The sequence below is a fragment of the Salvelinus fontinalis genome, chromosome 19 (assembly GCF_029448725.1).
Source record: "Salvelinus fontinalis isolate EN_2023a chromosome 19, ASM2944872v1, whole genome shotgun sequence".
Lineage (NCBI taxonomy): Eukaryota > Metazoa > Chordata > Actinopteri > Salmoniformes > Salmonidae > Salvelinus > Salvelinus fontinalis.
In genome coordinates this window covers 40182503-40196093 of record NC_074683.1, presented here as the reverse complement: position 1 = coordinate 40196093, position 13591 = coordinate 40182503, and the positions used below count along the sequence as shown (strand labels likewise).

The 13591-nt window shown below is 39.8% G+C and overlaps 1 protein-coding gene across 1 annotated transcript; it reads right to left on the bottom strand.

Moving 5' to 3' along the window:
- Positions 1-1082: 1082 nt before the first annotated feature.
- On the bottom strand, positions 1083-2453 carry LOC129816194 (trace amine-associated receptor 6-like). Its single transcript, XM_055870433.1, has one exon. The coding sequence runs from the start codon at positions 2052-2054 to the stop codon at positions 1083-1085; it is 972 nt and encodes a 323-aa protein (XP_055726408.1). The 5' UTR covers positions 2055-2453.
- Between the last annotated feature and the right edge of the window lie 11138 nt (positions 2454-13591).

The window sequence follows — 13591 nt, the reverse complement described above, 5'->3', positions numbered from 1 at the left end:
CTTATTGTGATAAATTACACTGGTCACTGTTCAAAACATTTATAAAGTATTAAGAAAGTATGAATAGTCCTCACTTTAGATTAGGGACTGCAAGACTACTTTACTAATGATCAGTAAATGGTTTATAAGAAAATGTATTAAACATCTGATGAATGATCTCCTGAATCATTATTACATACTATAAAAGTTGTTTATAAATGTGTGAAAAACTAGCTTACAAAAAACAATATGGGAGTAATGATAAATAAATTATGAATAAACTATTTACTAATCCATTATAAACTATTTAGTGTGTTACCCAATCTCTATATTCATTCAGAGTAAACAGTATCTGAGAGAGCTGCTCTTGTGTGACCCCTGACCTGGCAGCAGTGATGTAGTGAGAGTAGTGGTAGTGTTCATACCCAGTATGTTGAGGTTGAAGTGTCTGCTGTGGTCTCCTGCTCTGTTGTGTTGAATAATTCATGTATATACTGTAGTAGTTATTTATAAATGTGAGAATACCTAGCTGAGTAACATTTCACAAATGTGGCCTTAATATTAAATGGTGAGCAAACAGAAATGCCTTACAAATGGTTTATTACTGAATGTTATTATAAAGTGTTACCCATAATTGCATATTCTTACATTTTACCATCAACTACTTACACAATACAGAAGTTATTTAGACCTGTACGTTATCTGATATCATGCAGTATTGTACATTTCAACTTTACTGCACTTGATGAAGACGTTGTGTCACAATTGAGCCACTAGAGGGAGATGTTAAGCAACATACAGAATGACTCGTGACGTCCTCAAAATGTACTATGAGAACACTTACATACTATTTATCAATAAGTAACACGGAGCAACGACAGACTTAGGTATTTGGAGTACAATGTCCTTTATAAAACAATCTTATGCCTTTATGCCATCTCCAATTTATTCCAATCCAATCCAGACAAATCATTCTGTATCAACACCACATGTATCAATCAGGACAGCACTGAGATAAGTAATGTCGGTGTATTGTTACATTAAATAATTACAACAATTGTAGAACAAAACTATATCGAACCTATGTTTGCCGAACTAGTGAATCATATTATAGGAACTATAAACGTCTTCAAAGTTAAAATAAGTTTAGCTGTCACTTTGAACCATGGATAAAAGAAAGCATAAATTATTGGATTAATTAAGGAATTAACAAGTGCCAGATAACTGGTGAAATTTGATATTAAATGATCACCTAAAACTGAAGAAAAAAAGTAAATTAATAGAGATGGAATCCAACAAATGAGATAGGTGAAAACAACAATAGCTAGAGTTTTTGCTGCTTTTCTCTCAGACTTATTTGCCTGTACAGTTTTAACACCAGACACACTGGCAGCCTCTTTAGAAAATACCTTTCTGGCCTGTGATCTGGCCACCACAAAGATATTCATATAAAGTGTTATAATAATAGAGCACGGGACAACCATTGTAAATACAATGTAAATTATATTAACCCAGATTGACCCTTCAACAATAAAACATTCATTCAAACACCTACTGGGTATTTGTACATTTACAAAGTTTTTTAAAATAACAGCATCGTATATGATACAACAACACCAGGTAATGGATATAATACAGATACTTCCTGTTATTGTTATTTTAGAGTGGTACAATAAGGGATCACACACAGCAACATAGCGGTCAATAGATATCAAGACCAAATTGCCCAGCGATAAATTAGTACATAAAAAAGTAACGTAGAATTGAAACACACAGAAATATTTTCCAAAACCCCAGCATGGTTCCATTGTTGCTACAGTCACTACTGGTATCACAATCAGTCCCACCAGGAGATCTGACACAGCCAGAGAGAGGATGAGCAGGTTGGTTGGAGTGTGGAGCTGCTTGAAGTGAGAGATGGAGATAATCACCAGTACATTCAAAAATACTGTAACTGCTGAAATCAATGAGAAGAAGATGTACAGTGTTATGTAGATAGATGTCGATAGCAAAACCTTTCTGCAAGAAGAATTTCCGTCTTGAAAACAGTATTGAATATCTTCATGTTTCTCCATTCGTAATAAAAGGTAAAAATGCTGAGGTCCTGCTCCTGCTTGGTCCTGTGTGTGACCCTGTCAGGTCCGCCTTCTGACAAACTCTGAGCTCTGCCTCTCTATTTATCCCTGAGTTACTGACAGACACTCCCCTCCCCAGCATCTCTCCACACACACACACACACACACACACACACACACACACACACACACACACACACACACACACACACACACACACACACACACACACACACACACACACACACACAGACGTGAGGAAAAACACACACACACACACACACAAACGAACAAACGGTTGGATAAACAAATAATTAATGAAAGCATGATGTAATGTAATACGGGATTGGATGTTGCTGTGCCCAGCTAGCCTGTCCTTCAGCCTTACTGATAGTTAGAGATGAGAGAAAAGGTAAATTTTCTCCAATTACATTTACATTACATTTAAGTCATTTAGCAGACGCTCTTATCCAGAGCGACTTACAAATTGTTGCATTCACCTTATGACATCCAGTGGAACAGCCACTTTACAATAGTGCATCTAAATCTTTTAAGGGGGGGGGTGTTCAGAAGGATTACTTTATCCTATCCTAGGTATTCCTTAAAGAGGTGGGGTTTCAGGTGTCTCCGGAAGATGGTGATTGACTCCGCTGTCCTGGCGTCGTGAGGGAGTTTGTTCCACCATTGGGGTGCCAGAGCAGCGAACAGTTTTGACTGGGCTGAGCGGGAACTGTACTTCCTCAGTGGTAGGGAGGCGAGCAGGCCAGAGGTGGATGAACGCAGTGCCCTTGTTTGGGTGTAGGGCCTGATCAGAGCCTGAAGGTACTGAGGTGCCGTTCCCCTCACAGCTCCGTAGGCAAGCACCATGGTCTTGTAGCGGATGCGAGCTTCAACTGGAAGCCAGTGGAGAGAGCGGAGGAGCGGGGTGACGTGAGAGAACTTGGGAAGGTTGAACACCAGACGGGCTGCGGCGTTCTGGATGAGTTGTAGGGGTTTAATGGCACAGGCAGGGAGCCCAGCCAACAGCGAGTTGCAGTAATCCAGGCGGGAGATGACAAGTGCCTGGATTAGGACCTGCGCCGCTTCCTGTGTGAGGCAGGGTCGTACTCTGCGGATGTTGTAGAGCATGAACCTACAGGAACGGGCCACCGCCTTGATGTTAGTTGAGAACAATTCAATTAAAATCAAATCAAATGTTATTTGTCACAAGCGCCGATCAGGTGTGGACTTTACAGTGAAATGCGTACTTACAAGCCGTTAACCAACAATGCAGTTTTAAGAAAAAATAAATGTTAAGTGAAAAATAATAGTAACAAATAATTAGAGCAGCAGTAAAATAACAATAGCAAGGCTAAATACAGGGTGTACCGGTACAGAGTCAATTGGTGTGGGCACCAGTTAGTCGAGGTAATTGAGGTAATACGTACATGTAGGTCAAGTTAATGTGACTATGCATAAGATAATAAACAGAGTAGCAGCACCGTAAAAGAGGAGGGGGGCAATGCAAATAGTCTGGGTAGCCATTTGATTAGCTGTTCATCAGTCATGGCTTGGGGGTAGAAGCTGTTAACCTCTACTTCAGCACCATCCCTGATCCGGGAGCATCCTCATCAGTAAAAAGCTGACTAGCCTAGCATAGCGCCACAAGTAAAGCATATAAGCACATACTAGCATATAAATATCATGAAATCACAAGTCCAATACAGCAAATGAAAGATACACATCTTGTGAATCCAGCCATCACTTCCGTTTTTTTAAATGTTTTACAGCGAAAACACAATATGTATTTCTATTAGCTAACCACAATAGCAAAAGACTCAACCGCATATTTCCACCATTTTTTTACCGCATAGGTAGCTATCACAAAACCGACCAAATAGAGATATAATTAGTCACTAACCAAGAAACAACTTCATCAGATGACAGTCTTATAACATGTTATACAATAAATCTATGTTTTGTTCGAAAATGTGCATATTTGAGGTATAAATCATAGTTTTACATTGCAGCTACAATCACAAATAGCACCGAAGCAGCCAGAATAATTACAGAGAGCAACGTGAAATACCTAAATACTCATCATAAAACATTTATGAAAAATACATGGTGTACAGCAAATGAAAGATAAACATCTTGTGAATCCAGCCAATATTTCAGATTTTTTAAGTGTTTTACAGCGAAAACACAATATAACATTATATTAGCTTACCACAATAGTCAAACACACAACCGCATTTATTCACCGCATAGATAGCATTCGCAAAAACCAGCAAAAGATATAAAATGAATCACTAACCTTGACCAACTTCATCAGATGACAGTCTTATAACATCATGTTACACAATACACTTGTGTTTTGTTGGAAAATGTGCATATTTTGAGCTGCAAACCGTGGTTATACGTTGTGAATATGTAGCATCGATTCACCAAATTATCTGGAGATATTTTGGACAGTCACCTAATCTGACCAAAGAACTCATCATAAACTTTACTAAAAAATACATGTTGGACAGCAAATGAAAGATACACTAGTTCTTAATGCAATCGCCGTGTTAGATTTTTAAAAATAACTTTACCATAACAAACAGCTTACGTTATAGCGAGACAGCGCCCGCAAAAAGGAAGGAAAATAGGACTAAACATTTTCCACAGAAATACGAAATAACATCATAAATGTTTCTTACTTTTGCTGAGCTTCCATCAGAATCTTGTACAAGGAGTCCTTTGTCCAGAATAAATCGTTGTTTGGTTTTAGAATGTCCTCTTCTCCTGTCGAATTAGCAACCTTAGCTAGCCAGGTGGCGCGAAGATGTCCATCTTCACCTAACGCAGAGAACGGAAAACTCCAAAACTCCCGATAAACGTTGAATAATCTGATAAAACTATATTGAAAAAACATACTTTACGATGATATTATCACATGTATCAAATAAAATCAAAGCCGGAGATATTAGCCGTCTATACCGAACGCTTTTCAGAAGCCAATGCTGATGTCCTTCCCGTGCCTTGGTAGACAAAGTAAATTGTGGTCATGTCATTCCAAGAGCTCTTGTTCGACCTCAGATCAAGCTAGACACCCCATTCCACCTCCCACTGCCTGTTGACATCTAGTGGAAGGCGTATGAAGTGCATGTATATCCATAGATTTCAAGCAATTGAATAGGAAGGCCCTGGAACAGAGCCTCGATTTCAGATTTTTCACTTCCTGTCAGGAAGTTTGCTGCAAAATGAGTTTTGTTTTACTCACAGATATAATTCAAACGGTTTTAGAAACTTGAGAGTGTTTTCTATCCAATAGTAATAATAATATGCATATTGTACGATCTAGAATAGAGTACGAGGCAGTTTAATTTGGACACGATTTTTTACAAAGTGGAAACAGCGCACCCATATTGACAAGAAGTTTTAAAGCAGTCTTTTGGACCTAGACTTGGCAGTCCGGTACCGCTTGCCGTGCGGTAGCAGAGGGAACAGTCTGTGACTAGGGTGGCTGGAGTCTTTGACAATTTTTAGGGCCTTCCTCTAACACAGCCTGGTATAGAGGTCTTGGATGGCAGGAAGCTTGGCCCCGGTGATGTACTGGTCCGTACTCACTACCCTCTGTAGTGCCTTGCGGTCGGAGGCCGAGCAGTTACAAATATCAGGCAGTGATGCAACCAGTCAGGAGGCTCTCGATGGTGCAGCTGTAGAACTTTTTGAGAATCTGAGGACCCATGCTTAATCTTTTCAGTCTCCTGAGGGGGAATAGGCTTTGTCGTGCTCTCTTCATGACTGTCTTAGTGTGCTTGGACCATGATAGTTTGTTTGTGATGTGGACACCAAGGAACTTGAAGCTCTCAACCTGCTCCACTACAGTCACGTCGATGAGAATGGGGACGTGTTCGCTCCTCCTTTTCCTGTAGTCCACAATCATCTCCTTTGTCTTGATCACTGGCACCACACGTCCAGGTCTCTGACCTCCTCCCTATTGGCTGTCTCATCTTTGTCGGTGATCAGGCCTACCACTGTTGTGTCATCGGCAAATTTAATGATAGTGTTGGAGTTTTGCCTGGTCATATGGTCATGCAGTCATGAGTGAACAGGGAGTACAGGAGGGGACTGAGCGCGCACTCCTTAGGGGCCGCTGTGTTGAGGATCAGCGTTGCGGATGTGTTGTTACCTATCCTTACCACCTGGGGGCAGCCTGTCAGGAAGACCATTCTGAGCATTATTAATTGGAAAATATAGTAGGGGTGATGATTTGGCCACTTAAAGGTTTTTAAACATGGGAAATAGGATAACTGTGCAGACTAACTGTTTTTGGGGATGTCAGTGCTCAGTTTAGAACATAATCCACAACCGCAGGAAACGAGATGGTACGTCACATGTCAGCTGGCTTGTGTAGGAAAGCTGACTGTAGGGAAGTTGATGAGAGGGCATGACTTCATGGTGTACACGCTTATAGCACATTCAATCAGAATGAATAGTGGGATTCCATAGGAACATTCCATAGACGTTTGGAAATGTCCATCTGAACTGAATTATGAACCATACTTCTTCAAGTTGGAGACTTTGTCTCAGTTACATCATGGGGACAAATTCTTTTTGTCAGACATCAGAACAACCAAAATGTATTCTGATCCAATCACCCATTGATGTTTTTTTTAATGTGACTAGAAATGTGATTTCCAGTTCGGTTCAGTTGTATCGATCAGTGATCTCAAAAGCACTTAGAGTAATTAGGGGCAGTTCAAAATGTACTGGGAATATTTTCAAATAAACCTCCCCTTGTTCTGTAAAAAAATGTACACAACCTCCTCCCTCATTGAAATAACTCTAGATAATGCTTAGAAACGTGGTTATCGACATTGCCACTTCAGCATACTTTTGTTGCACAGAAGATATCCCTCTAGATGTGTGGGGGCTGTGCTATGGCAAAGTGGGTGGGGTTATATCCATCCGTTTGATGGGGCCACAGTGTCTCCTGACATTTGTAATAAATAACATTTAAAATAACACAAGCATATTGCTATTACATTGTTATAACTAACTTCTTTCTAAGCAGGGTTTCTCACACACTCATAAACAGATACAGAGAACCACACACACACCCAAAGACAGATGGCTGGCACAGACCTTTCATAAACACTGATAAGGCAGGAAAGGCCTTGATCAAAAGAGTGCTTGGGTCTGCATTTCACGAGATAATAAGACACACACACGCATACCCAAGGACAGGGGGCTGACTACGCACACACAAAATCTCCTGCTTAGCTGAACATTTGATAACAAAGAACTTTTGCTATAAGACTCAGAAGGATGACGCCCAGCTCATCAGGACCAATCTGAGAAGACAACAACCTGTCCAGAACCAACCAAAGGACCAGAACTTCCAGACTCAACCTACTTTCTGTGTTGTATAAAATGTCTATGCATTCTGTTATCTGGGCTTTTTTCTGGAGGTTCTCTATGAGCTAAAGGAACGAGACCGTATACGCTTGTACCAGATATCTTTACTCATAATTAAACTGTCGCTTGTCATACAATTTATCACCTTGTCTGAATCGATCCTTGACCGGCTCACCCTTCTCCATATCCAATTATCAACACCCCTCCTGTCTAAGCCTCCAGTATTTATGCTGCATTAGTTCATGTGTCGGGGGCTAGGGTCAGTCTGTTATATCTGGAGTATTTCTCCTGTCTTATCCGGTGTCCTGTGTGAATTTAAGTATGCTGTCTCTAATTCTCTCCTTCTCTCTTTCTTTCTCTCTCTCGGAGAACTTGAGCCCTAGGACCATACGTCAGGACTACCGGGCATGATGACTCCTTGCTGTCCCCAGTCCACCTGGCCTTGCTGCTGTTCCAGTTTCAACTGTTCTGCCTGCGGTTATGGAACCCCTACCTGTCCCAGACCTGCTGCTTTCAACTCTTAATGATCGGCTATGAAAAGCCAACTGACATTTATTCCTGACTATTATTTGACCATGCTTGTCATTTATGAACATTTTGAAAATCTTGGCTCTCTCTAATTCTCTCCTTCTCTCTTTCTTTCTCTCTCTCGGAGGACCTGAGCCCTAGGACCATACGTCAGGACTACCGGGCATGATGACTCCTTGCTGTCCCCAGTCCACCTGGCCTTGCTGCTATTCCAGTTTCAACTGTTCTGCCTGCGGTTATGGAACCCCTACCTGTCCCAGACCTGCTGCTTTCAACTCTTAATGATCGGCTATGAAAAGCCAACTGACATTTATTCCTGACTATTATTTGACCATGCTTGTCATTTATGAACATTTTGAAAATCTTGGCTCTCTCTAATTCTCTCCTTCTCTCTTTCTTTCTCTCTCTCGGAGGACCTGAGCCCTAGGACCATACGTCAGGACTACCGGGCATGATGACTCCTTGCTGTCCCCAGTCCACCTGGCCTTGCTGCTATTCCAGTTTCAACTGTTCTGCCTGCGGTTATGGAACCCCTACCTGTCCCAGACCTGCTGTTTTCAACTCTTAATGATCAGCTATGAAAAGCCAACTGACATTTATTCCTGATTATTATTTGACCATGCTTGTCACTTATGAACATTTTGAACATCTTGGCCATGTTCTGTTATAATCTCCACCCGGCACAGCCAGAAGAGGACTGGCCACCCCTCATAGCCTGGTTCCTCTCGGTTTCTTCCTAGGTTTTGGCCTTTCTAGGTAGTTTTTCCTAGCCACCGTGCTTCTACACCTGCATTGCTTGCTGTTTGGGGTTTTAGGCTGGGTTTCTGTACAGCACTTTGAGATATCAGCTGATGTAAGAAGGTCTTTATAAATCCTTTTGATTTGATTTGATTTGAGCAGTATCGAAGGCTTAACTTTAACCTGTTGAGGACAGAGGGCGCTGTTTTCACTTTGGGGGAAAATCGTGCCCAATTTAAACGGCCTCGTACTCAATTCTTGCTCATACAATATGCATATTATTATTACTATTGGATAGAAAACACTCTCTAGTTTCTAAAACCGTTTGAATTATATCTGTGAGTAAAACAGAACTCCTTTTGCAGCAAACTTCCTGACAGGAAGTGGAAAATCTAAAATCAATGCACTGTTCTAGGGCCTGCCTATAAAGGTCCTTGATATTTATTAGAATACATGCACTTCATACGTCTTCCACTAGATGTCGACAGGCAGTGAGAGAAGAAATGGAGTGTGTAACTTGATCTGGGGTCGAATAATAGCTCTCGGCATGGCGTGTCACCAGTTTCCTGTTTTCTGAAAAGCGCCTGAAGGGACCTGGATTTGCCTTCTGATAAGCTGTCGTTATGGACGACTAATATCTCCGGCTTTGATTTTATTTGATACATGTGACAATATCATCGTAAAGTATGTTTTTTCAATATAGTTTTATTAGATTATTGAAATTTATTTGGGACGTTAGGCGTGTTGCGTTGTGTGCCTTTGTTCAGGAAGGAGAGCTTAGCGCCACTTTGCTAGCTTTCCGTGCTAATTGACTGGAGAAGAGGACATTCTAAATCCAAACAACGATTGTTCCCGACAAAGGACCCCTTGTACAACATTCTGATGAAAGATCATCAAAAGTAGGACTCATTTTATGATGCTATTTCATATATCTGTCGAACATGTGAAATAGTCGTTTGCGCCCAGAGTTTGGGCACTCTCTCGCTATACCTAAGCTGGATGTCGTAATGAAGTTATTTTTACAATTCTAACACGGCGATTGCATTAACCTCTCTGGGACAGTGGGACGCTTGCGTCCCACTTGGGGAGCACCCCCCACCCACCCCCCACTGATTAGCATCGCTAGCATAGCGTCACAATTAAATAGTAGCATCTAAATATCATTAAATCACAAGTTCAAGACACCAAATGAAAGATACAGATCTTGTGAATAAAGCCACCATTTCAGATTTTTAAAATGTTTTACAGGGAAGACAAAATATGTAAATCTATTAGCTAACCACGTTAGCAAAAGACACAACTTTCCTAACTCCATCAGTTTCTTACTCCATCAGGTGCTATCACCAATTCGGCCAAATAAAGATATTGATAGCCACTAACCAAGAAAAAACCTCATCAGATGACAGTCTGATAACATATTTATTGTATAGGATAGGTTTTGTTAGAAAAATGTGCATATTTCAGGTATAAATCATAGTTTACAATTGCACCCACCATCACAACTCGACTAGAATAAATACACAGAGCAACGTGTATTACCTAATTACTAATCATAAAACATTTCTTAAAAATACACAACTCACAGCAATGGAAAGACACAGATCTTGTGAATTCAGACAATATTTCAGATGTTCTAAGTGTTTTACAGCGAAAACACAATAAATCGTTATATTAGCATACCACATATGCAAACGTTACCCGACCATTGATTCAAGCCAAAGAGAGCGATATCGTTATCATCGCCAAAATATATAAATTTTTTCACTAACCTTCTCAGAATTCTTCCGATGACACTCCTGTAACATCATATTACAACATACATATAGAGTTTGTTCGAAAATGTGCATATTTAGCCACAAACAACCGTGGTTATACAATGACAATACTAGCAAAACTAGCCTGAAAATGTCGGACGCCATCTTTCACAGTGATCTTGTCTCATGGATAACTATTCATAAACTTGACTAAAAAAATATAAGTTGGACAGCTATCGAAAGACAAATTAGTTCTTAATGCAATCGCTGAATTACATTTCTAAAATTATCCTTACTGTGCAATACAGGGTTCGCCAAGCGAAGCTATACCAAACAAAATGGCGGAATATGCGTTAAATTTTTTTCGACAGAACAACGATTTATCATCTTAAATATTTCTTACTATGAGGTGATCTTCCATCGGAATCTTGGGCAATGTATCCTTTCTTGGGTCTAATCTTCTTTTGGTCGAAAGATGTCCTCTGTCCGTCGAAATGCCCACTAACGCTCGACCGGGACCCCGAAACGTGCCCAAAGCTTCAAAGAGCATCACATAGAAATGCCTCAAAATCGCACTAAACGGATATAAATTGCTATAAAACGGTTTAAATTAACTACCTTATGATGTTTTTAACACCTATAACGAGTAAAAACATGACCGGCGCTATATTACTGGCTAAACCAAGGCTTGGAAAAAGGCCAGTCCGACGTCCTTCTTGCGTTGAGCGCAGGGTCCAAAAGAACGCTACTTCCGGTATTTGGTGATTTATAGAGTCCCTGATTGCGCAATCGACTCCATTCAAATTGTCACCACTTACTGACATCTAGAGGAAGGCGTGGGCAGTGTTTGTATCCTCATAGGATTTACAGGGACTTTAAAACTGATCTGGAACCAGAGGCCAAGATTTCTGAAATCTCACACACTGGGAGGAAAAGTGCTGTAGAATGACTGTTTCACTCAGAGACATAATTCAAACGGCTATAGAAACTAGAGAGTGTTTTCTATCCAATAATAACAATAATATGCATATTGTACGAGCAAGAATTGAGTACTAGGCAGTTTAATCTGTAGAGCAAATTATGCTAATGCGAAACAGCACCCCCTATATCCCCAAGAAGTTAAGAACTAGTGTATCTATCATTTCCTATACAACATGTATTTTCTAGTAACGTTTATGAATAGTTATTTGGTCAGAATAGTTGGAGTGTCATAAAAATATCCGCACATTCTGGGAAAAAGATGCTACGTTAGCACAATGTATAACCACTGATTTCAGCTCTAAATATGCACATTTTCGAACAAAACATAAGTGTATGTATAACCTGATGTTATAGGACTGTCATCTGATGAAGGTTTATGAAGGTTAGTGAAAATTAATATCTTTTGCTGGTTTATTCCCTATCGCTAACGTGCCTATTGCTATCGCTAACGTGCCTTGATGAATGAATGCGGTAGTGTGGTAGGCTATTGTAGTAAGCTAATATAATGCTATATTGTGTTTTCGCTGTAAAACACTTAAAACATCGGAAATATTGGCTGGATTCACAAGATGTTTGTCTTTAATTTGCTGTACACCATCGATTTTTCAGAAATGTTTTATGATGAGTATTTAGGTATTTGACGTTGGTGTCTGTAATTACTCTGGCTGCTTCGGTTCTATTTCTGACGGTAGCTGTGATGGTAGCTGCAATGTAAAACTGATTTATACCTCAAATATGCACATTTTTCGAACAAAACATAGATTTATTGTATAACATGTTATAAGACTGTCATCTGATTAAGTTGTTTCTTGGTTAGTTTGGTTGGTTCTTGGTTAGTTAGGTTGGCTTTGTGCATGCTACCTGTGCTGTGAAAAATGTCTGTCCTTTTTTGTATTTGGTGGTGAGCTAACATAAATATATGTGGTGTTTTCGCTGTAAAACATTTTAAAAATCGGACATGTTGGCTGGATTCACAAGATGTTTATCTTTCATATGCTGTATTGGACTTGTTAATGTGTGAAAGTTAAATATTTCTAAAAAATATATTTTGAATTTCGCGCCCTGCACTTGAAGTGGCTGTTGTCATATTGTGCCCGGCTTCGGGCTTGCAGCCCAAAGAAGTTAATCCACCTATCGTGTCAGATTTTGAAAGTATGCTTTGCAGCGAAAGCAATCCAAGCTTTTGTGAGTGTATCAATCAATGCTACAAAAGCTAGCCCCAAATTAGCATGGTCACGAAAGTCAGAAAAGCAATAAAAATTAATCGATTACCTTTGATAATCTTCGGATGTTTGCACTCACGTGACTCCCATTTACACAATAAATGTTCTTTTTGTTCGATAAATATTAGTTTTATAACCAAAAACCGTCATTTGGTTTGCGCGTTATGTTCAGAAAACCACAGCCTCGTTCCGTTCTTGAAAGGCAGACGAAAATTCCAAAAAGTATCCGTAATGTTCGTAGAAACATGTCAAACGTTTTTTATAATCAACCCTCAGGTTGTTTTTAACATACATAATCGATAATATTTCAATCGGACGGTAACCTATTCAATAAAAGAGAGAAAGGAAATGTCGAGCTACCCCTCTCGCGCGCAGGAACTAATCAAAGGACACCTGACTCGTTTTGAAAAATCTCTCTCATTTTTCAAAATAAAAGCCTGAAACTATGTCTAAAGCCTGGTCACAGCCTGAGGCAGCCATTGGAAAATGAATCTGGTTGATACCCTTTAAATGGAAGAGGGGCAGGCAATGAAACAGGGATAAAAAATAAATAAAATGCACTTCCGGGTTGGATTTCCTCAGGTTTTCGCCTGCAAAATCAGTTCTGTTATACTCGCAGACAATATTTTGACAGTTTTGGAAACTTTGGAGTGTTTTATATCCTAATCTGTAAATTATATGCATATTCTACGATCTGGGCCTGAGAAATAGTCAGTTTACCTTGGGAAAGTTATTAAAAAAATTAAATAAAAATCTGCCGCCTAGCTGAAAGAAGTTAATTGATGCAAGAAAATAACAGTCAGGCAGTATTGATGACAACACACTATATTAGGCAACATATATTGGTGTAACCGCATTTCATGACCCATGGGATTAATGAATCAATATACATACTTAAGGTCGCCTGTAAAATAATACCTATAAT